At 46.3% G+C, this 21,810-nt stretch overlaps 1 protein-coding gene across 2 annotated transcripts in view; it reads right to left on the reverse strand.

Annotated features, from left to right (window-relative positions):
- The window catches only part of RPS6KA5 (ribosomal protein S6 kinase A5), a 543,858-nt gene that overhangs the window by 120,415 nt on the left and 401,633 nt on the right, over nt 1-21,810 (reverse strand). For both annotated transcript variants that reach the window (XM_085626532.1, XM_085626531.1), the window contains exon 12: nt 10,897-10,990. In XM_085626532.1, the coding sequence (XP_085482658.1) occupies nt 10,897-10,990 (94 nt within the window). The remainder of the gene's footprint in view (nt 1-10,896; nt 10,991-21,810) is intronic.

A 21,810-nucleotide genomic window follows, 5' to 3' on the forward strand; every position in this document is an offset into this window, starting at 1 on the left:
CTGGGAGCCTCTACTGAATGCAGCTGATCGGTTGTGTCCCAACCTCCGGATTTCTCCGATGTTTGGTATCCTTGGCAACCTGGGTTGTTGTCGGGTATCCATGGCAATGCGCCACTGTGATAGCCGCGCATGGCCTGGAACAGCTGATCAGGACATAGTGTTTTAAAGAAATATATATATATTTATGTATAGCGGCCAAGAGCTGCTCACATCTCTACCATTTTGTCTCTTATTAAAAAAAAAAAAGGCCAACAGCCCTGGGGAGGGCTCAGAGTTGTGTGCGTCGTGGGCCGTCCCTAGCGTCTTTCCTCTAGTGAGGCCTGGAAACGGAGAGGGCCAGCGAGGAGCGCTCGACCCGGAGAGCGTGTGAATGAAGTAGCACGGTCGTAGGTGCACCCGAGAGGTAACAGAGGCACGGAAGGACTAAGGACGGGCTTGTCTGGGGGCATGAAAGGAGGGTACGGACGAATGAAAGCAGCCCATACACTGTCGAAGAAAACGGAGGCACAAAAAGAATTAAGGTTTAGAGGGGGGGAGGGGGATGGTCTCCGTAAATTGAAGGCAAAGGGTTCGTAAGTGGTTTTTAAGTGAAAAAAGAGAGAGGCGGTTGCCGTAGGAGACAAGGGTATTGCGAAATAAAATCACCAAAACTACATAAGGTAGGTAAAACTACCTGACAGGCATTCTTATAAGACATGGCCAGAAACAGACCAAAACTACATAAAACAGTCATTCTTGACAAGAGAAACATAAAGTAGTACTTATCTGCTTGGAGCAGCATTTAAAAGAGGCAGATCAAACTACGTGCATGACTATTGTACAACCTGAAGATTCTATTCTAGATCCTTTTCATCTTGTGATGTATTGCTTCTAAGTGGCTGCTTGGAGTGGCATTAAAAGAAATATGCATAATGGTAACCTACGGTCTTGTCACGAAATTCATGACCACTGGTTGTTTGTAAACACAAAGACACAATGGACGGAGCGCTGAAACTTTTCAGACACTCACCCCCAGTCACTATTAGACCTAGGTTGAATCCATCATCGTTCTTTAGCTCCCTTCGCCACCCCAGTTCAGACCAAGCCATACGCAAATCAGTCTTGATTCTGTGCCTCATGGGAACAGTCCAGCCCGAACTGCCAAGCAAAGTCTTTCCTGGACTGGAAACAAGCATCCTGGGACCAGTTTTGGGGTAACACCGCTCATCAGCGAGGCTAGCTTGAATCCAGTGGCAAAGTGAGCAAGGGACCCACATCTAGGCATACCCTGCCAACTTAGGGCGAACAAAGTAAACACAAAAGACAATGGACGGAGCGCTGAAACTTTTCAGACACTCATCCCCAGCCTCTGGTTGTTTGTGACAGTTCTTCTAGTTTTAGTAAAGGTTTTCTTTACTTCGTTTTTACCCAAGGGGTCATGAAGCTGATCAAGTACAAACATAATGGTGTGGGTTTCACAAGGACTTAATCACTTGTAAAGTCTTCAATATCTGTGTGACATTGATTTCCGTGCGGCTTTCAAAATCCAAATAAATAAGATACCATGCAGACCGGTATGCCCGAGAGCCAAATGTGAGAGGGACTTGAACCTGAATTAGTCGAAGGAAGGCTACATGCATCCTAGGGAGGAGGGTATAAAGGGAAGTTTTCCACTAACACTATATAAAGTGCTGCATTGGATATACTACAAAGTATGAGATTGGTGACTAAGGTACCCATCTGACAGAGAACTACCTAAAGGTAGAGCACTTAAATGTCCTTTCGGGGGAGCGTGGCCAAAATCATGGCCGGGTAGCTGCGTTTTCTGCTAGCTTCGCTGGCCCTGACCGAATCCTGCCATTTATCCTGATCCCCAACACCGAGAAATCACAGCAGTAGTGACAGGAGGGTGTCTGGAGGCCGAGGCGTGCTGGACGGAAAGAGAGCTGCGGTTTTCGGCTGTGACCAGAGCCGTTCCTGAAACGACATCGGCGAGCAGCGTCTCAAGATGGCGCCTCGCCGGAGCTGAATGGGGAGACATACTGAGCCCACGTAGAGCCTGGGCAGTGGCGAGCGGCTCGGAAAGAGTAAAGCAAGTTGGGTCGTCCAGACTCGGATTTGAGGTAACCAACGTGGTACTGGGGGCAGACTGCGGCCCCCCTAGAGCCGCGAAGAGGAGTGGCAAACAGCCTTGTGGAGTCGGCGAAGCTGAAAAGCGGAGGCGGTGTGGGCTGCCCGGACGTAATTTGCCGGTAAGCGGGGAGGCTCCCTTTACCCCTGCAACAACACCGGCAGCGGCCTGAAAGGGAAATAGCGGCCTAGTTGGGAACCCGTATGCTAAGTGCCTTTCTCTCCCCCACCCCCCTTCTTGTTCTTACCAGAGCCGCAGTGGAGATTGTGGGGGCCCTCTGACCGAGGCTGCTTGGTCGTGAAGAGTCCTCCCGAGAGCAGCAACGCAGAGGGCCGGCGGCGGCAAGATCAGGCCAGCAGACTATATCGGAGACAACAGTGCCGCTAAAGGTGGTCTGGTGGGCCTGGGGCTGGGTGCTTCATCTCTCCCCTCTGCAGATTTTGGTTTCAACTGTGCGTAGTGCAGTGGTGAGCGGCGAGGGGGTCGACGGTGGCCTGGCAAGCGGTGGACTCTTTTGGACTAAGGTCCAGCGCAGGTCAGATTTCGTGGAAGGGAAGGCTAATATACATTCCGTGGTGTGACTTGAGAGAAGGCCACTGAAGGTGCCGCAGAGACACGAGGGGCATGCCAATAGGGCCTCCACAGGCATTAAAAATGAGGAAGCGGACCGTGTCTAAAGGCAAGGAGGCTTCTATAGGCAGTTCAGTGGGCAACAACCCAGACTTCTCCTCTCCCCCCTCCGCAGATTTCTATACTCACAGTGTGGCCCAGTGAGGTGAGCGGCGAAGGGACTGAGGGTTGTGTGGACCTCGGCTCACTCTCTGAGACACAGACTCAGTGGAGGGGAATTTGTGGCGCTGCTGGCTGGAATCGATGCCCTGGATGACACCCTGCACTTGGGCTGGGAGCTGCAACATACCCCCAAAGAGTGACAGTTAAGGAGGCTACCAACGGCGACACAGGGGACACGAGGGACATGTTGGCTCGACTTCCGCAGGAGAGAGTAGCCATCTATTTGTTGGTGCCAACCTCGACTGGAGATCCTTCTCCGAACCAAGCCCTCCCCCTGCCCTGGAAGTAAGGCAGGAAGATAGACAAAGAGCGTCCGTGTGCGACTCCCCTCCCCCAGGGATTTGAATATCATTCCCAACCTGGAGGGGCGACAAAGCGCTGCTGGATAGTCGGTGGCTCTCTACAGTGACTGTAGGTGAGAGTAACTGTTTACATACAACCACCATATCGTTCAAGATAGCGAAGGATAAGGAGCCTAAAACATAGAGACAGGGGAAGCTGGATCGGTTTGCAAAAGTGCTCCCCACGTTGACAGGGGCAGAGGGAGATGCTACACCCCTTCCAGATAATGCGGACATAGTACAGGCGATTCACATGTCTAGAGAGAGCCTGGAAGGGAAGATGGCAGTGATACGTTCGGAAGTCACGTTGTTGAGCTATGATCTACGAAAAGTCTCTAAGAGGGTCACCGAGGCTGAATACCGCATCACGGAACTGGAAGATACCTCTCACTCTATGAGGAAAGATGTGACGGGGCTCTTAGCCTCAATGAAAGAAGTGGCATGGAGCGTCGATGATGCTGAAAATAGGGCCCGCAGAAACAACCTTCGATTTATTGGTTTTCCGGAAAACGCAGAGCAAGCGGATCCGAGCCAATTTCTCCTGACTTTTCTAAAAGAGGCCCTTGCAGGCGCACAATTCTCGACATGTATTGTTATAGAGAGGGCGCACCGAATGCCAAATGTCCGCCCACCACCGGGGGCACCCCCTCGACTCTTGATAGCCCGTTTTTTGAACTTCCAAGCTAGGGATCTAATATTTCGTGAATTCTGGAAAAAAGGAGAGATTAAATACGAAAATACCTGAGTGATGGTATTCCCGGATTACTCACGCGATGTGCAGAAACAGAGACAAACTTTTGATCCAATCAAAGCAAAATTAGAGCACTCGGAATCCAGTACATGTTGCTATTCCCAGCCAAGCTTAAAGTCATCTTCCAAGGTGCCACACAGTTTTTTCAAACCCCGGACAAGGCGTGGTCATGGATCGAAGAGCGGCCCTTGCTGGGGCGTAGAGCATCTCAAGCTTTAGACCTGCACGCAGATAAGAGGCTGGGTCTGAGTCCGGAAAGACCTAAAGAGAAGTGCCAGAGGTGAGTGTTGAAGATGCGGAGGGCCACCGCAGGAACACTAATGAGATCACTGAGTCCTAGAGATGACAGGCCACAAATATCAGAGTCAGAGTCAGATGACGAAGCAACCCAGGGACTCGCTGCACAGTCCCTTCAAAGATCAATTGAATATGTCACCACGGAAATGTCAGAGAGAGAGGAGTTGGCGGACGCAGACAGCGAGCATTCACTTCGAGAACATCCATTGGATCGAAGACACAGATCCAATCCTGATAGAAGCAGTATCCAGCAGCAAAGACAACCCAGTAATGGCGACGAGGACTGAGATGCAGGGGCCGGACGGCCGCCAAAAGACAGTAAGACAGCCCCAGGGCCTGGTAGACATTTGGCCTGACAAGGTAACAATTATTGTGAACTTATAACGCATAATCGAGTAGTTCACTGAGTTGGAGTGGGAGAGAGGGTTACAGACCTCTTGGTGGATTACCCATGCCAGAATTGTCATGTTGACAAATTGGGGGGTAGTGTGGGTACCAGAAGAGTGTAGGTTGGGGGATAAGTTGGGAGATGTCAACTGTTGTGGGACAAATTTGTTTCGGGGGGTGGGGATTTCAGTTGGTTCAAATGGATACCGGTATTGGGACGGACCTGGGAGGTACGGGCTGTGCTCCTGGAGAGGGCTGGATGCGAGACGATTTAGTAACTTCTTTGCAATGGTGGAGGGTAGGTACACAGTAATTGGAATGTCAATGGGTTGGGGAACAAAGTAAAATGAGGATTAGTATCTAACTATCTTAAAAGCCTCAAACCTGACAGTCTTCTTGCAGGAGACACACCTGATGGGCTCACATTGTTCTTTCCTGGGAAGAGGGCAATACACTACTCTGGTGCATGCGGGCTTTACCAAAGGCTCGAGAGGAATGGCAATTCTCATCAAGAAATCGCCCCCTTTTGTGTTACCAAACAATGGATAGACACCCGGTGGGACATATGTGGCAGTGCAGGGAATTTGGAATCGTAGGAAGCTCCTACTCATTAGTGGCTAAGCCCCCCCCGTGACTGCAGCAACGTACACTGGAGAAGCTGACTGAGCTCCTACTGCATTCAGAACCCGCAATGCATATTATTGGGGGGGGGGGGACTTTAACGACGTGATTGATACCATGTTAGACCGGACACAGTCTCGCCCCGGGACGCATGGACCCACACCACTGGCACAGTTTGATTGTCCTTGGGTTGACTGACCTATGGCGACGCCAACACCCGAACATACCTGCCTATTCCTATTTCTCAGGGGCCCAAAGGGTGTTCTCTAGATTGGATTACCTTTTCGCTCCAGCAGGGGAGATTGAAAGCATAGATAGGGTGGATTATCTGGCCTGGGGCATTTCAGACCATCCGCCGCACCTATTAACGGTGGGAGGAAAATTCAGAAACCTGGAAATGAACTGGAGACTGAACTCGTGGGCCCTGCAGGATAAAGAGGTTGCCAAACAACTCCGGGTGGGCTTGGAGCTCTATTTTAGGGAGAATGAAAGCTCAGTACAATCGGCAGTCACCTTATGGGAGGCATTTAAGACGGGGATTCGAGACAGAGCACAAAATATAATTGCCCATAAAAAAAGGTGTGAAACTCAGGAGATAGAGGCCTTAGAAAGTCAACTGTTAAGTCTAGAAGGCAGTGGGACTCCCACGCCCAGTAGCCATACCCTCCCCCAAACAGAATTAACAAGGAGGGAATATCAGGCGCTAGTAACCCAAGAGACGAAGGCCCACCAGTTAGCTGTCTAACACAGATTATACGAGACAGGAGACAGGGCGGGTAAGCTACTCGCATGGCTGGGCATGAAAGAAATGGAATCAAGATAGGTCACGTCCATACACAGAGGTGCTCACACACACACTACACCCAAAGATAAAGCAGGGGCTTTTGCACGATACTATGCGGATCTTTACGAAGCTAAAATGCAGGCAAGCGAGGCACAAATAATCCAATATCTAGAAACAATTGAGCTTCCCTCGCTTTCCCAGGAGGAGAGGGATAGGCTAGACGAAGACTTAACTCTTGAAGAAGTTACGGAGGCCATTGGCCGGCTAAAGTCAGAGAAAACCCTGGGCCCTAATGGGCTTCCAGGGGAATTCTTTGAACAAAACAGTAGCCTCCTGGCCCCATATTTATTAAATATGTTAAAAAATGTCGAAAGAGCAAGGGATTCTTCCAAAAGATCTCTGAACGGCAACGGTAGTAGTGATTCATAAAACAGGAAAACCTCCGGAGGAGTGCGGGTCCTATCGACCCATATCACTGCTCAACATTGGTTATTGCTCAACAGCGGTTATTGCCTCCCTAGTACATAGAGACCAATCGGGCTTTATGCCAAACCAGCAACAAGTTTTAACCTACGACGGCTGGCTAACTGGATGAATACGGTCCAGAATAGGGATAGCCCACATTTGCTCCTCTCACTCGACACCGAAAAGGCCTTTTTTTTAATTAAATTTCTTTATTTGCGGTTTTGCAGTTCACGACACACATTAAAACAGTTCCAATTTACAAGCAATTCTGCATAAGAATCCCCCCCAGTCTCTGTACACCAACTGGTAGTCCCTCAGTGGAGATCTTCGAAGTGTGTACCAAACCGGCAATATGCTTGAACAGTAGCAATAACAAACATTCGAACCTTCAACGAAACATTACCCCCCCCCCCCCCCCACCCCGCCGGGACCGAAAAGGCATTTGATACCATACACTGGCCTTTCATGAGACTTACTTTGGAAAAATGTGGGTTTGGTCCAGTATTTCGAGAATGGTTGGCACTTCTGTATGCTGCTCCCGAGGTCAAAGACCGGGTCGATGGGGCCACTTTGATAAGCTAGCCTGTTCAAGGTTGTTCCTCGTCCCCTTTACTGTTTGCCCTGATACTGGTACCTTTGGCTTGTGTCGTCAGATCTTACCAGGGACTGGGTGGTTTTATAGATGACTCTCGCCTTCTTGAAGAGGAACGCATATATCTATATGCGGACAATATTTTATTATATGTTATGGATACAACTGAATCACTCCTCAAAACCTTACAAATTTTTGAAGAATATGGCCGGCATGCGGGGTACAAAATTAATTGGAACAAATCCACCTTATAACCGGTGGGAGGTACCATAGAGCCCTCGGCCTATCCAAACTGCCTAAAACTGTTGACAGAGAGGTTCAACTACCTAGGGCTTTATATCACCACTGACGTAGCAACTAAGTTAGAACGTAACATTAGATGGGTTCTCATAAATTTCCAAGAAGATGTCAAGAGGTGGAGGAAGCTCCCTCTGACTATTATGGGGAGAGCCGCTATGTACAACATGAGCACACTCCCTCAGTTGCTCTGTGTAGCAAAACACCTATTGTAAAATACCAGAGTCTGTTTTTGCAACCCTTAACAACGAGCTACGTCTGCTTCTGTGGGACAGGGCCCATCCAAGAACAGCGTTGCAAACACTGCAGCAAAACCCCTATAATGGGGGTCTGGCCTTACCGCATATTAGAGCCTCCTGTAGAGAGGCCCATCTCAGTGTACTTAATGAATGAAACCATGTAGCAAGGGATCACCCCACGTATATGTTGGAAAGACTTCAATTTCGAAACTGCACACAATTACACTTTATCTACGGAGGCAAGGGCAGTAGCCGGCTATTGCCAGCCGCCCAGAGGGTGTTGGAAACATGGAAAGGTGCCGAAAAGCAAATGAAATGGGACATGAAACCTACGAGGGAGACCCCTTTGTGGGAGGGAGCGAGACTAGCTGAGATTGGAAAGCTGACAGGTTTTGGACAGTAGGATTTAATAGGTATCTCCAAAATAGGAGATGTCATGGAGAAAGGCTCTCTGGCGCCCTTTAGTATGCTTGAAGCCCGTTACCAGCTCAGCGACACTCAAACCTATGCCTTTCTTAGACTACAGCATGCCTGACATGCGGAGGGTCTGGATGCAGTGCTAGAGGGCAGGAGGAGATTCCTACCATGGCCATGTCGCTAACATACAAAACACTAATTAATAACATGCCTGACAAACTGGTCTCACTTAGAGCTAAATGGGAACTCACTACTGGCCCACTGGAAGACATCGACTGAGAAGCCGCCCTTATGCATCCACGTGAAGTGGCGATAAAACAAAGACTAAGCCTCATTCAATACAAAATCCTACACAGGACCTATTTTGACAGAGCTAGGTTACACAATATGGGGGGAGAAAGCACCTCGGAGTGTCTTAGACGCCACACAGAATGTGGTACCTTTATACACACTCTCTGGGAGTGCTCCCGGATTAAACCATACTGGGTCAAGATACTGAGGGAACTAAACAATATATTGGGAGCTCAACTTGAGTTGGAAGCCAGGTATGCCCTATTGGGGATTCCCACAGAGGTAGATTTGCCACAATACAAACTCACTCTGGCTAATTTAGGGTTGGTGGTGGTCAAAAGGGATATAGCTCGATACTGGGGTGTCCATCAACACCCTACATCCAAGGAATGGAGAGCGTGCCTCGATCTATACATGGTGGCGGAAAAAATAACATATAAAGCAAGGGGATGCCGTCGAAAATTCAGGAAGATCTGGGCTCCATGGTTAAAATACTATTGTATAGAAATGGAGGCTGAGGGGGAGAGGTCAGATTTGACAACAGGGAGTTTAGGAAAAGAGCCTTGAAGACTGTTGTCCCTGGCCCATTGTTGATGGGATTAGATAACTCATGCATGATCCTCGTTAAATATACATATGCGACACCTGGTTTTAACCTCATGCTCTCTTTCAGGAGACCTCACACTGTGTTTTTTGCTCTACATCACTTGATAATGTCTGCTATCCAGTATGCATCGTGTATCCATTATTTCTTTGTTTGTATATCAAAACCTAAAAAAATAAATAAAAACAGTTTTAAAAAAAAATGTCCTTTCAGGATGTCATTGACACCTACCGAATAGGAGGTGGCCAGTTCTTAACATTCCACACTATATAAATGGCACTGAGCGCTACATGGGGTTGAGGCGAAGCGGAACCCCCCGCCATGCTGTACACGCACCTAACTGCGGATAGCTCGCACCATGCGATTATTACCCTCTACATATCTATCAACTCCATCCTGAAAAACTACGCTGCAGGAGCAGGCGCCAGATGGGATGCCGTACGACCGAAACCCCTGACAAATACATCCTGGTCCCGTACCCTACATATAGTTAAGGAAGTGTCCTGCGACCCTAGATTTTGTTTCACACAATTCAGATATGTACAACAAGCCTACCTCTCCCCACACTGCTTCAAATGTATGTACACTGCCCTCTCTTCTGAATGCCCCCAGTGCAAATAGCCAGATGCTGGATTCTACCACATGGCATGGGATTGGCCCACTCTGCAGCCTGTAAGGCAGGCAATCATTGCCACAGTGTCTGAACTGTCTGAACACAAGGAGGGCTCACGACTGAATCTTGCCTATTGGGGCTACGTAACAGGCGATAGATATCTCCACAGGTTCATAGATCTCACCTTTGTGCTATTCAAAAGGCTGATAGCTGTGCCATTGAGAGCCCCCACTCCCCTCGATCTCCAGTGCTGGCTGCTCACACTACTAATGTGGACGCGGGCAGAGGCCAACACCTTGCGGCTATTCCGGATGCGAGGGGACACAAGGAGTGGTGGCAAATGCTGGGACACCTTCTTTTTTAGCTTGAGGCCTAAAATTATGCACGTCCCCGTGAATCACATTAGCCCATCACACGCTTCATCCTACACTTACACGAACCCGGGCGGGCCTTCTGCCTTGTGCAGAGCAGCTGCACCTCTCCTTCAGCACGCAACCCCCCCGAAATCTCACAACCACCACCACTAGGGGTCCATGGGACATGTGCTCTGGCCCACCCCCCCCTCCTACCACCAGGCACACATTGACATAAAAACTGGGCTGCAGCCCTCCTCCGGCATTGCTTGGTAATACCCCCCACCCGTGGTGGGTGACCTGCTGTAACGCCCTACACCCAGGTCATCCCACACACCCCACCACACAGTCACTCAAAAGCAGACTTTCCTGTTGCATTAAAACTCTCATTGACGGTTTAATTGTTCATGTGTTTATCATGGTGATTCTAAACATTGCTATGTTCTGGAGGATGTAATGTTATGTTCAGCTGATATCCACCACATGACTAGTTCGGAAATATCACTATGCCTATGATTATACTTATCGCTAACTTTCTACAATGTCTATGAAACTTAATAAAACACATTAAAAAAAGGTAGAGTGCCTAAAACGCAACAAAGATGAACCAAGGAACTAAAGATATAGTGTTAGGCATGGGAAACATAATTCCGTGGGTACAGTTCAGACAAGGATAATGAACTTTACATAGGTCTATGTAACAACTGTAGTAACAGAGATATGTTGTTAAAGATACCCAAGGATAATTTTAAGGCACACAAAATATACATATTTTATGTTCTTTCAAATAGCCAACAAATTATTTTACTTAAAAAGCTATTTGCTTTTTCCTATTTTTATGTTCTCAGCACTCAGATACCCTGCCTTTATGTGAGATCTCTCCTGTCCCAAAAATATAATTAACAAGATAAACATAAAATTGAATGTATGTGTTGACTATACCTGATCATGGTAAATCTCATACAGCTTCACTATGTTGGGGTGTCCTTCACACAGTTTCAAAGCTGCTACTTCTTTTTGTGTGTTGGTTTCCATGCTACAATATGAAGAGAGACACTTTAAAGAAAAACACAATACATCCCTCAAAGTAAATTCAAGCTGTAATATATATATATATATATATATATATATATATATATATATATATATATATATATATATATATATATATATATACATACATACATACATACACACACAGATTAGCTCTCTTTCTAGGCTACAATTGTGTTTCTTTGTAATATGGATGTTGCCCCTTAAGTGACATACTATGTGGCAACCCATACTGAAACGGACTACTGTAAAATTATTTGTGTACTTACTTTTGAAAAACTACTGGTTCAAACAACTCCCTGACTAGAAGGAGAAGGTCTTATACTAAACATAAAAGCTAACTATTCAACCCGAGTTTGAAGCATACATACCGATATCTTAGTCAGCTTTGAACATGGAATGCAAAAACATATACAAGTTATACGACACCAATGTAACTTGAATTAATTAGGCATGAATCGATCATTGCACTTGCACACTTGCTCCAACTTCCAATTGAAAGTTGGAGACTCAACATTTAAAAAAAGTATATGTCTCCAGGTGGATGGCGTAAAGACATGAATCCAAGCTTCAATTCACAGACTTACAAAACAATAATGTAAGGAATTTTAACAGAGTTAAATATATTGCAATATATGTGAACTGCTATGGGGCATTAAAAAAGACAATCATATGTAAGAAATAGAAGTAAGGACATTTAGATCACAGGGTTATGCTTTACTTCTTTTGATAAAGTTGAAAACTCTATGGGACCAAGCAAAGTGCACTGGAATACAACAATTCTCAGGTAATTTGCGAAAACGCACAAACGTCCAGTTCCGTCTCAAAACACCCTAATGAAATAGAGAATCTCACTGAAAGAAACATAGATGTGAATGCTTCAAAAAGACACACTTTTGCTTAGAAGAGCCTCACAGAAACCTGACCTGTTTTATGCAACCTGCAGAGACACCCTCCAAGAACATTTGACTACTAAATGCTAAATGTACACTTGATGGATAGTTTTGATTGATGACAGACCGACAAAGGGTTTCAGGAAACCTCTGGGAACACAAATAGTTAGTCTTGCTGAAAATGGAACTGAACACAGAACAGGGTGTCAACTTGAAAACATTGGATACTATTACTCTACCCGATTAGACTGCAACATCCTTTTATTATGCTACATATGTTTTATCTCTGTCAGTGCTTTAAAAGTAACCAATAATGACACAAACCTTTAGCAAACTCCAGAAATAAGAGGGGGCTAAAAGGCATCACTTTTTATAGTCCACTGCTGAATATATCTTTGTACTAGTAGGGACTCTTCTCAAGACCAGTTTATCTGTGCTACAATATGTTTGTGAGGCTCAGGTGTCAACTGTCATTTGAGTAGCAACCTGAGGTAAAATCAGCCTCTATCATTTCAGACATTCAGAGCCAACTGATGTATGACGACAATAATTTACAGTAGGACGACAATAATTTACAAAGTGCTAACAAAATGAGGAAAAGCAAGATCACAGGAATTGGTGGGTGTCATCCACTAAAAAAGTGTCCTCTATCCTTGAGACACAGAGATACTGTAAAAGCATAGACCGGAAGACGTTTTGCAGCGGTCAATTATTACAACCAGCAGACACGTGCAGATTAGACCTAGCCACGCTTGTCAGTCATCATTGTCTAAGTGCCTAACATTAAGAACTTGGATTTTGATATCCTTTGGTGTTCACGACTGTTGGAATACAAAGAAGCATTTGAAACAAAGGTTTCCAAATTGCAGGTATTAGGCTTTGGTAAGGAAAAGGGAAGTGAAGACACTGTCAATACTAGGCCTGGAACTCCAGAAAGTGAACAGAAAACAAATTATGCAATTACATTTAAAACTGGAGAAATCTTGAGTATGACTTTGCCCAAACATAATAATTAAATAACCAAGTTTCAAGTTGTTATTTCTTCATAATTCACTTGCAGCCAAATAATGTACAATTGTGTCCTTTTACAGCATTATATTTTAACCCAAAGGTGTAGAATCCAGGCACTTTGGTCACCAGGGGCTGTACTGGGGACAATAAGACCACACAATAAAGAATTCTGGCAATTACAGACTAATAGGAATGGTCTCCTCGTCACAAAACTACTGTAATTGGAAGGAAGCCCTCAAGGACAGAGAATAGGATCAGGATACTTGACATTTAGATATTTATTATATATAAATGCTGGCAGGAGATAAAATTATAGATCCAGGTTAATCCTCTAGGTATACTACAACAGGAGAAGGCCAGATTCTTCTACTTAGACCCTAGTATCACAACTCCAATGCCAGTAGTGGGAACATAGTTGAGAGGCCACAGATTAGACTACACTAAAGGATGTTATGAGCTGGACAGGCCAAGGCTTAAACAAAGGGCCACAAAGACACATTATGCACCCCCTTACATTCAAACCATGGACATATTCTAAACTGAGACAACAGAGTGACATACGTTTTATACAAACAAACAAGACAGATATAGGTCATTACAAACTGTGGACAGACCCATGCAAAACTCCTCAAAACCACAAATTCTCACTGAAACAAAAGAATAGACAGACCTTTGGATAGAAGAAAAACAGTACAAACAGCAAACAACTACAGCTACCTAGAAAGATCAAGCTTTCACTACTGCCAACAAAGTGAAAACACATACCTCACAAAAAAGTAAGGAGAAAGAGCAAACAAGGTACTGATGTAGCACTGAACAAATGCCCAATTCCTAATGGCAAGTATAGGAGGATACCCAGGAACCAAAGTTCCAGACATATACATCAAAACTCAAATGAACACTCAACAAAGTGAGAAAACTTGACTCACGGGACATGCATGCACAAATTCTACAGCCATTTGCACACCAGGTGCTTCATCAGTCTCGTTTCACCATCAGCGCATGCACACTACCTATGGAAGCAGTTTAATACTGACAACATTAAACCTGACTTAAACAAGCAGAGCACGCACACAACAAGGCAACATAAGGGCTTAGGTCAGAAAAAAGTTACTTATGTTAAAGCGCACTATCACTCGCGAAGGTATCCTGGCGCTGCGTAGGTGTATGCGCTTAACCCGGCCTATGGTATGTTGGTTAATTGAAAAAACAGGTCTTCAGCTTCAAGAAGAGAAGACGAAGCTTTGATGTGGAGTGGGAAGCCGCTCTGTGCTTTAAGAGCAATGTAAAAAAATGCATGTGGTGATCTGGTTTTGCATTTGCATGGGATGTGTGTGAGTAGGATCGGAGGTGTATGGGTGGTTGGCGGAAGATGATGCAGCTGTTCAGGTAGGTGGAGCCTCAGTTGTGTTGTGCCTTGAATGAATTTGTGAGGAGTTTTAAATGAGCATGATTGTGTATCAGTAGCCAGTGGAGCTCTCCGAGGTGTGGTGTGATGTGAATTTGGTATCAGAAGTTGAAGAGGAGCATGACAGTAGAGTTCTAGATGGTTTGGAATCTTCTAGTGAGTTGCTTGGTGATCCCAGAATAGAAAGTGTACCCGTAGTCCAACTTGCTGGTGACTACAGCGTGAGTGACAGTTTTTCTGGTGTTGCTTGGGATCCATTTGAAGATCTTTCTCAGCATCTTTCGGGTGTGGAAGCTGGATGCAGTGACAGTGTTGACTTGTGCGGTCATGTCCAGTTTTCTGTCAATGATTATTCCAAAGTTCCTGGTGAGGTGCTGGGTATGGGTCATGATTCGGACGGCCACTAGTTTCAGTCCCTTGTTCTTGGCAACGATCAGTACTTCTGTCTTATCAGTGTTGAGCTTCAGACAGCTGGAATTCATCGAGTTAGAGACTTCGGTCATGCAGGCTGTGAACGTGTTTCTTGTGTTGGGGGTCTTATCTGAGAGGGAGAGTAGGAGTTGTGTGTTGTTGGCGTAGGAGAGAATGTTGATATAGTGTGTGTGTGTGGATGATGTTGGTCAGAGGGATCATGTGTACATTGAAAAGGGTGGGGCTGAGCGATGAACCTTGAAGCACCCTACTGATACATTTTTGGGCTTCCGAGAAGTAAGGTGCAGGCAGGAAATGTGAGTTCTATCTATTTAGAAGAAGCAGATCCAGTTTAGAGCAGGTCCTAGGGGGCGATTTTGGGCAGGAGCGTGATGAGGATGGGGTGTGAGACCTTGTCAAATACTGTAGAGAGGTCCAGAAGAATGAGGGCTGCAGTGTCTCCTATATCATGCGGATGTTGGCGGTGACGAGTGCTGTTTCTGTGCTGTGGATGGACCCGAATCCAGACTGCGTGGTGCTGAGGAGCTGGTTGTTGATGAGGAAGTCTGTGAGTATTTTTGGTGGTAAGAATCTTTCTGGTGGATACTCTCTTTGCCTGCAGATTGTTCACCTCATAAATCCTTCAAGATCCCATTGCAGATTGGATTTTGAAACATTATATAGTTCTTGTGAGCCAGCAGGCCAGACTAAATCTTTTTCTCATCTCCAAACATGGCATTACAGAGCCAAATAAGGCGTGATTTGGCACACTGATGCCAGTTCTCAACCTTTTTCCAGAGACGGTACCAATGGAAAAAACATAATTTAGCAAGAAACAAAGAAACACCATGACAACCACAACTTGGAGTGGGAGGTGGGCAATAATGGTGAGAAATCAGCAGGCAGAACGAGTAGCCAGGAGAAAGATGGTTACAGAAGGTAAGCAACTGTTTATTCTAATAGATACTTCTACCTGCAGATTTCTCACGTGGACGGTGGACGGATTTGAGAAGTAGTGAAAACTAACCATGTCATAGGACAGAAACTCTGCAAAGCCCATGCAGAGTAGGCTCAAGATGCAAAGGCCATGTGAAAGACCAGCTACACAAAGATAGCAACCATCAGCAAAGGGTTAAATGCCAGCACCCTGAAGAAAAATGACCCCAGCCCTATGGGACAAGTTGGCAGGCAAAATCTTCACCCAGGGCACAACAACAAAGTACAAGCAGAAATATACTACTATTAAGCCAGAAAAGCTCAGTAGAAGAAACTCACTTGTACCAAAAGCCCATATAAAGCTCAACACTGCAAGAGGTACTGAAACAAGGATGTCAACTTTAGACAGAGGCATAACACAGGCCCTTACTGGATCCACTGGGTCAGATGCCACCTTACCCGAAGACAAGCAAGGCCAGGGGGGAGCAAGGCTAGAAACTAAACACATCACCATAGAGCGCTTCCCAAAGGCCGACAGCCTTTAATGGACCATACACACCAACATTACAATAAAACAACAGGGTAAGTAGAAACAATCACAGTGACACCAAGGCAACATCAAGATCCCCACCAGTGAGAAGAAGACAACACTCAAAAGGCCTGGCTACACGTAATCCACAAGAGGCACAAACTAGGTACTGGAGGACAAGAACACATTTTGGCAAACAGAAATACAGCCAAGATGCAAAGCCAAATGTTATCCAAGATCACCACCCTATCCGAGGCATCCCTAATACTAGACATCCCAGCAGCCTGTACATACAGTTCAAGAGGGGCCTCAGTACCAAAGAATAGCCAACCCAAGAGGGAAAGCAGACAAGAACACACATCTAGCAGAGAAGAGTAGGGTGGTGTCGAAGAACTGAAGAACCACATACCTCCCAAATAGCAAACTAGTTGTAGGAGTGAAGTAAGGCCAGGACCAACAGCTCCAGTTCACCCAAAGAAAAAGGAATCACATCCAATCTGCCAAGGGCTGCCTCACTAAATGAAAGTGGGAGGGGGCACTAGAAAAATGGATAACAATAGCATAAACTTCACACCAAATCTGCCACCACAAGCACCCAAACTGCCACCACACACAGGATTGAGCATGATAACTCAACCATTAGCACGGTACATGGACACACTCCACTACATAGGAAACGCCTGTGGAGGGGAATTGCACCACTGACAGCTCATTTGCTCAACAACAAAACACCATTGGTTTGTAATATGCAAGGACTACACCTGTCATAGAAAAAGACATGGCACCTGGCAAAGCAAACCTTCTAAGAAATGGTATCAACACATAGACAAGCCAGCAGGTCGTCTTTCTAAAGCACAGAGGCTGCAAAGAGACTAGGAGCAAACTGGATGCCTATTTTTATCAAAGATCATGGAAAAAAGAACTAAAATCAGCACACCGTGTGGCACCTTATATGGCTTTATGATGTCATATTTAATATTTAAATACAACCTGCACCACTTCTCTGGGCTTAGACATAGTAGTAAAACACATATCTAGAAACGTGAAGAGAGAAATCCATTAATAAGTAAATTAAATTACTTTCACCATAGTCTTAAAATACGAAGAACTAAAATCTCCAAGGTAAACTACCACAATCTGACCAAGAATAAAAAATATTAAATGACAACCCTTCGCCAGAAAAGAGGTGGAATTCAAATATCTATAAAGAGAATGAATAGTTTTTCCTAGGTCCACAGTGACACAGAGTTAAGCCTACAACCCAAGTAGGGCCGGCCGCGTTTCATTCAAGGCTCCTCAGGATGCTTATATGAAAACAGTATAGAACAGTCTTAAACACAGAATGCCGCCTACAACCCCTGTGGGGCCGGCCGCGTATTAAAACACATGGCAACATATAGGCATTATATGGAGCGTCGGGACCCTTTGTAATACGAGAACTAAAACAATAAGTACCCGGGTACGAGGCCCGCCAAAGGTTGATAGAGAAGACTAGCTAGTGGGAGGCCAGACAGAAAGAGGGGAAAAAAGAGAAGAGAAGGACAGCAGCAGTAGTGACTAGGCAGACGGACAGGATTGTGTACGCAACAGCGCAGAGCATAAGGCGCGCTAGGTTTGGGGCTTGTCACACGGGCCATCTCGGAAGATTGACCCGATCAGGCGAGGAGTCTGCTGGGGTCTGACGGAAGTAGAGCATCTTCACAAAGGCGCAGCGCTCTAAGCTTAGAGCAGAGGTCTTCAAACTTTTGGATGCCGAGACCCCCCTGTCAACATTTTGAGGCGTAAGGACCCCCTCTTGACAAAAATGTCTAAACCTGTTGACTAAATTGCGTGGGATGAAAATGTAAATAAGGTTATGTGATGCCGCGTATTTTGGGATAGCATTGCTTCATTATTTTGATATTTGTTACACACAGTAACGCTGAGGAAAGATTTCACCCAATCAGTACCCATTTATAACCAAAATACAGCAATTATCATCAGAAAGATTTCAAGTCAACGTTTGTGAAGGGCCTTCCACTCTGCAGCAATACGTGCTGCCACATTAGAAGCTCACCTGGCCCTGACCGGAAGAAGCAGGGGTCCCTTAAAACCCTGGCGGTTTTGTGTAGAGTTAAGCCGTTTACCCATGCAGCTTTCCTCTCACCCCCTCCCTTCCATCCCTCTCTCCTCTCCTAACCCCGGATCCCTCTCTCACTTTGCAGGTCATTTTCTTTCACCCCTTTTTACAACTTCTGAGCTCTCCCCATTCAACCTCTCACTTCACCTTTAATCACCTCTTGCCATTCTGTCCTTTCACTGCCCTCATCTCTAACAGTCTCTCACATTTATCTCATGGCCTCTCTGGCCCTGTCACCTCCCGTGCCCCTCAGCACTTCTCATTCACCTCGTCTCTTCATTCAAATTTTTGTCTATTTGTATCTTACACCTCTCCAGTCCCCCCATTCCTCTTTCACATCTCCCCTTTGTTCTAACAGAAGCCCTCACCTTTGGATCACACTCACTTCTTGCGTGTCCACACTTCTCTTCGGCAATTCACATTTCTCCTCATCCCTGAACTCTTCAATCAAATTCTCTCACTTCCTTGCTGTCCTCTCTCATTTTGGGTGCGGATGCAAGTTCAGAATGGGATGAATGAATGTATGATTACTGATGGGCTTGTTTGAGTGAGTTGCATATTGAGTAGTGAGGGGGACAGGTGAGTGAAGTGTCACATGAGTGCAGGATGAGTAGTGTACTCGTGTGACTGCAGGTTGAGGTATAGTGTGAGCAGGACAAGTGCATTTTGAGAGCAGAGTGATCACTGTGAGTGCAGGGTGAGTGGGTGAATGGTGCAAGTGCATGGTGATCAGTGTGAGTGCATTGTGATCGCTGTGAGTGCAAGGTGAGCGGGTGAATGGTGCAAGTGCATGGTGATCAGTGTGAGTGCATTGTGATCACTGTGAGTGCAGGGTGAGCGTGACAATGAAGGGCGAGAATGAGGAATGAGTTGTCTGAATGCAGGGTGCATTCCCAGACCCATGAAGAAACTCAGCATGTTATTGACGGGGCGTAGACTTTAAGATCTAAGTTAAACTATTGCGGCATTAATCGGGGATCGAGGGTGAAGGAAATAAATAATGTGCTGATCCTGCAACAAACTTCCAGTCCTATGGTTAGGGTTGCCAGCAGATTATTTTGGTGGCCCAGTCGGTACAAAAAAAAACAGTCACCTAAAGCGGTATTTTCAGCGCTTATCTGTGCATACTTCCCAGGGCCAGCTTTAGTGCTGGTGGTGCCCTGTGCGACCATGTTTGTTGGTGCCCCCCACAATGACCACCCCCACCACGGATTCTCTCACTAGCACCCTTTAACAGTGACCAAGTCTCCATAACCCCTCACTCTCAGATGCATTGAATTAGTTATATAGTGCCACTCATACCAGTGTAGGGTGTCCGAGCACTTTGCATCACACACACATTACACAGAGACAATCAATCATAAGTGTGTAAATCAGTGTATAGGAAATGTTACATAAGCCAAAGGACTAAAAGTATAGGAGTCACATGTCATCCATACTGGTAGGCACTATAGTTCAAGAGTGCTTGGTGTGGAGAAGCACAAACTCGGAGTCGAAAAAGAAACAGCATAGTTGGGAGTTTCCTTTAATAATAAGAATTGATTTCTAGCCAAATTAACCCTTTTTGCAACATTAATCAATGGTCTAATAATGTATTCTTTGTAGTGTGTATGCTGTTCTAGGATGAAAGTTAATAGCTCACTATTCTCTATTAGGACTTTAAGTTATAAATTGTAAGTAACAAAAGGATGTCTCTTTTGAAAGCAGTAACCTGCTGATCTCTTCACATCATACGCACTCTGTAATCTACTTGGTACACGTTCTTTGCAGCAGGCATATTAACCCTCTGCACTAACTTCACTTAAATCAAAACCTCAACTATACAACATTCTGATCTCTCTCCAGGAAGATAATTAATCACACAAGTTATCTTGACATTTATGTGAGGCCTGGTAATTGCTGGGTGAAAGAAACGCTGCAGCAGGTGCTTCAAAAGAATAATAAACTTTCACTCACGGCGCCCCCAGGAAGCCAACTTTGTATTCCTTTCCATGAAATTCATTCTCACACTACGGCAGTGAATGTAAAATCCAAATGTAAGGAATAGGCACAGTGGGGACCCAGGGGGTACTGGAACCAGCAAAAAAACCTAAGCCTCTGTAAGCAGTTTACAAAGGCATGTTAAATGGTCTTTAAAGACCTGTGAAAAAACACGGGGGTGCCGGAGATAGGAATCCAGACACTGCCCAGCTGAGCCCCCAGCAGCTCAAGTTTCACTGCAGCAGCCCGGGCTGAGACACAGGACGGGGGAAGGGGGGGGGGGGGGGGGCTGAAGCCCTTGGGCCTGGGCAGAAGTGTGACTGGGAAGGCGCGACCCCCTTTGCATCACTCCACGGCCCCCCTGGGGGTCGCGCCCCACAGTTTGAAGACCCCTGGCTTAGAGGGTAGATAACGCGCATGCTCTATTTTACAAAGGTACTGAACTAGAGGCCGCCAAACAGCAGTGAAGCGCGTGTCACGCGACTGTAAACGCGCTGTAAAAAGTTCCATAGTGAGCACATGCCATAAACGCGTGTACTAAGCCGTTATTGGAGGAGTGTCCATTTTTTTCAAGTACAATGCTATAGTCTGTTTGGCCGCCCCTAGCATATGAAGTGCTATGGTCCAATCGCTACGAGTTAGGGCTTTCAAACTGACAGGCTTAAGACCCAAAAGGATCATGGTAGCGGAATCAGGCAGCGGAAACCCCAGCACCCCCTTAATATGGCTAAGGACGTCCTTCCAGAACAGGGTCAGGAGCGGACACGCCCACCAGATGTGCATGAAATCTCCAGGAGCCTTCAAACGATGGGGACACGCTAGGGAACATTTTGTGCAGGCGAGTGGGCGTATAGTACCATTGCGTTATGATTTTATATGCATTTTCCATCTGTGGGACACTGCGATAAACCCCAGGAATATCCCGCCAAAGACGATGCCACTGCACTGGGGTGATTTCCGTGGCTGAGAGCGCCTGCCATTGACGCTGGTAAGAGTGCGGGGATACCACCGGGGGATGTTGTAGAATCTGGTATGTACGAGAGATCAGGCCCCTTGACTCATCAAAGGCACGGGCCAGCCGTTCAAACGGGGTGAATGGACGGGTAGCGGCCCTGTGCATCTCTGGGGAGGACACCCAGTGCCGCAGCTGCGCGTACTGCAAACCCGCATTCATCGGGAGTCCAAAGTCCTGCCGACACCGGGCAAACGTCTTAAGCGTGCCACCCTCGTATAGATCGCCAATCACCCTACATCCCCCCCTGTAACCAATTCGCAAAAGCTGGCGGATGAAGGGCCGGGGGAAAAGCTGGGTTGTCCGTAATAGGAGTGTGGGGAGAGGGAAAGGACGTTAAACCCTTTCGTACTGCAATCGTGTCCCATATATCCAGCACCGTTTTAGTAGGGACTGCCATGTAGGCACTGCGCGAGCGTGCCGTGCAAGAATGCCAGGCAAGGTCCCAAATTGAGTGTCCAGTGACCGTCCTGTCCATGTGGAACCACACCTTTTCACTCTCAA

The sequence above is a fragment of the Triturus cristatus genome, chromosome 9 (assembly GCF_964204655.1).
Source record: "Triturus cristatus chromosome 9, aTriCri1.1, whole genome shotgun sequence".
Lineage (NCBI taxonomy): Eukaryota > Metazoa > Chordata > Amphibia > Caudata > Salamandridae > Triturus > Triturus cristatus.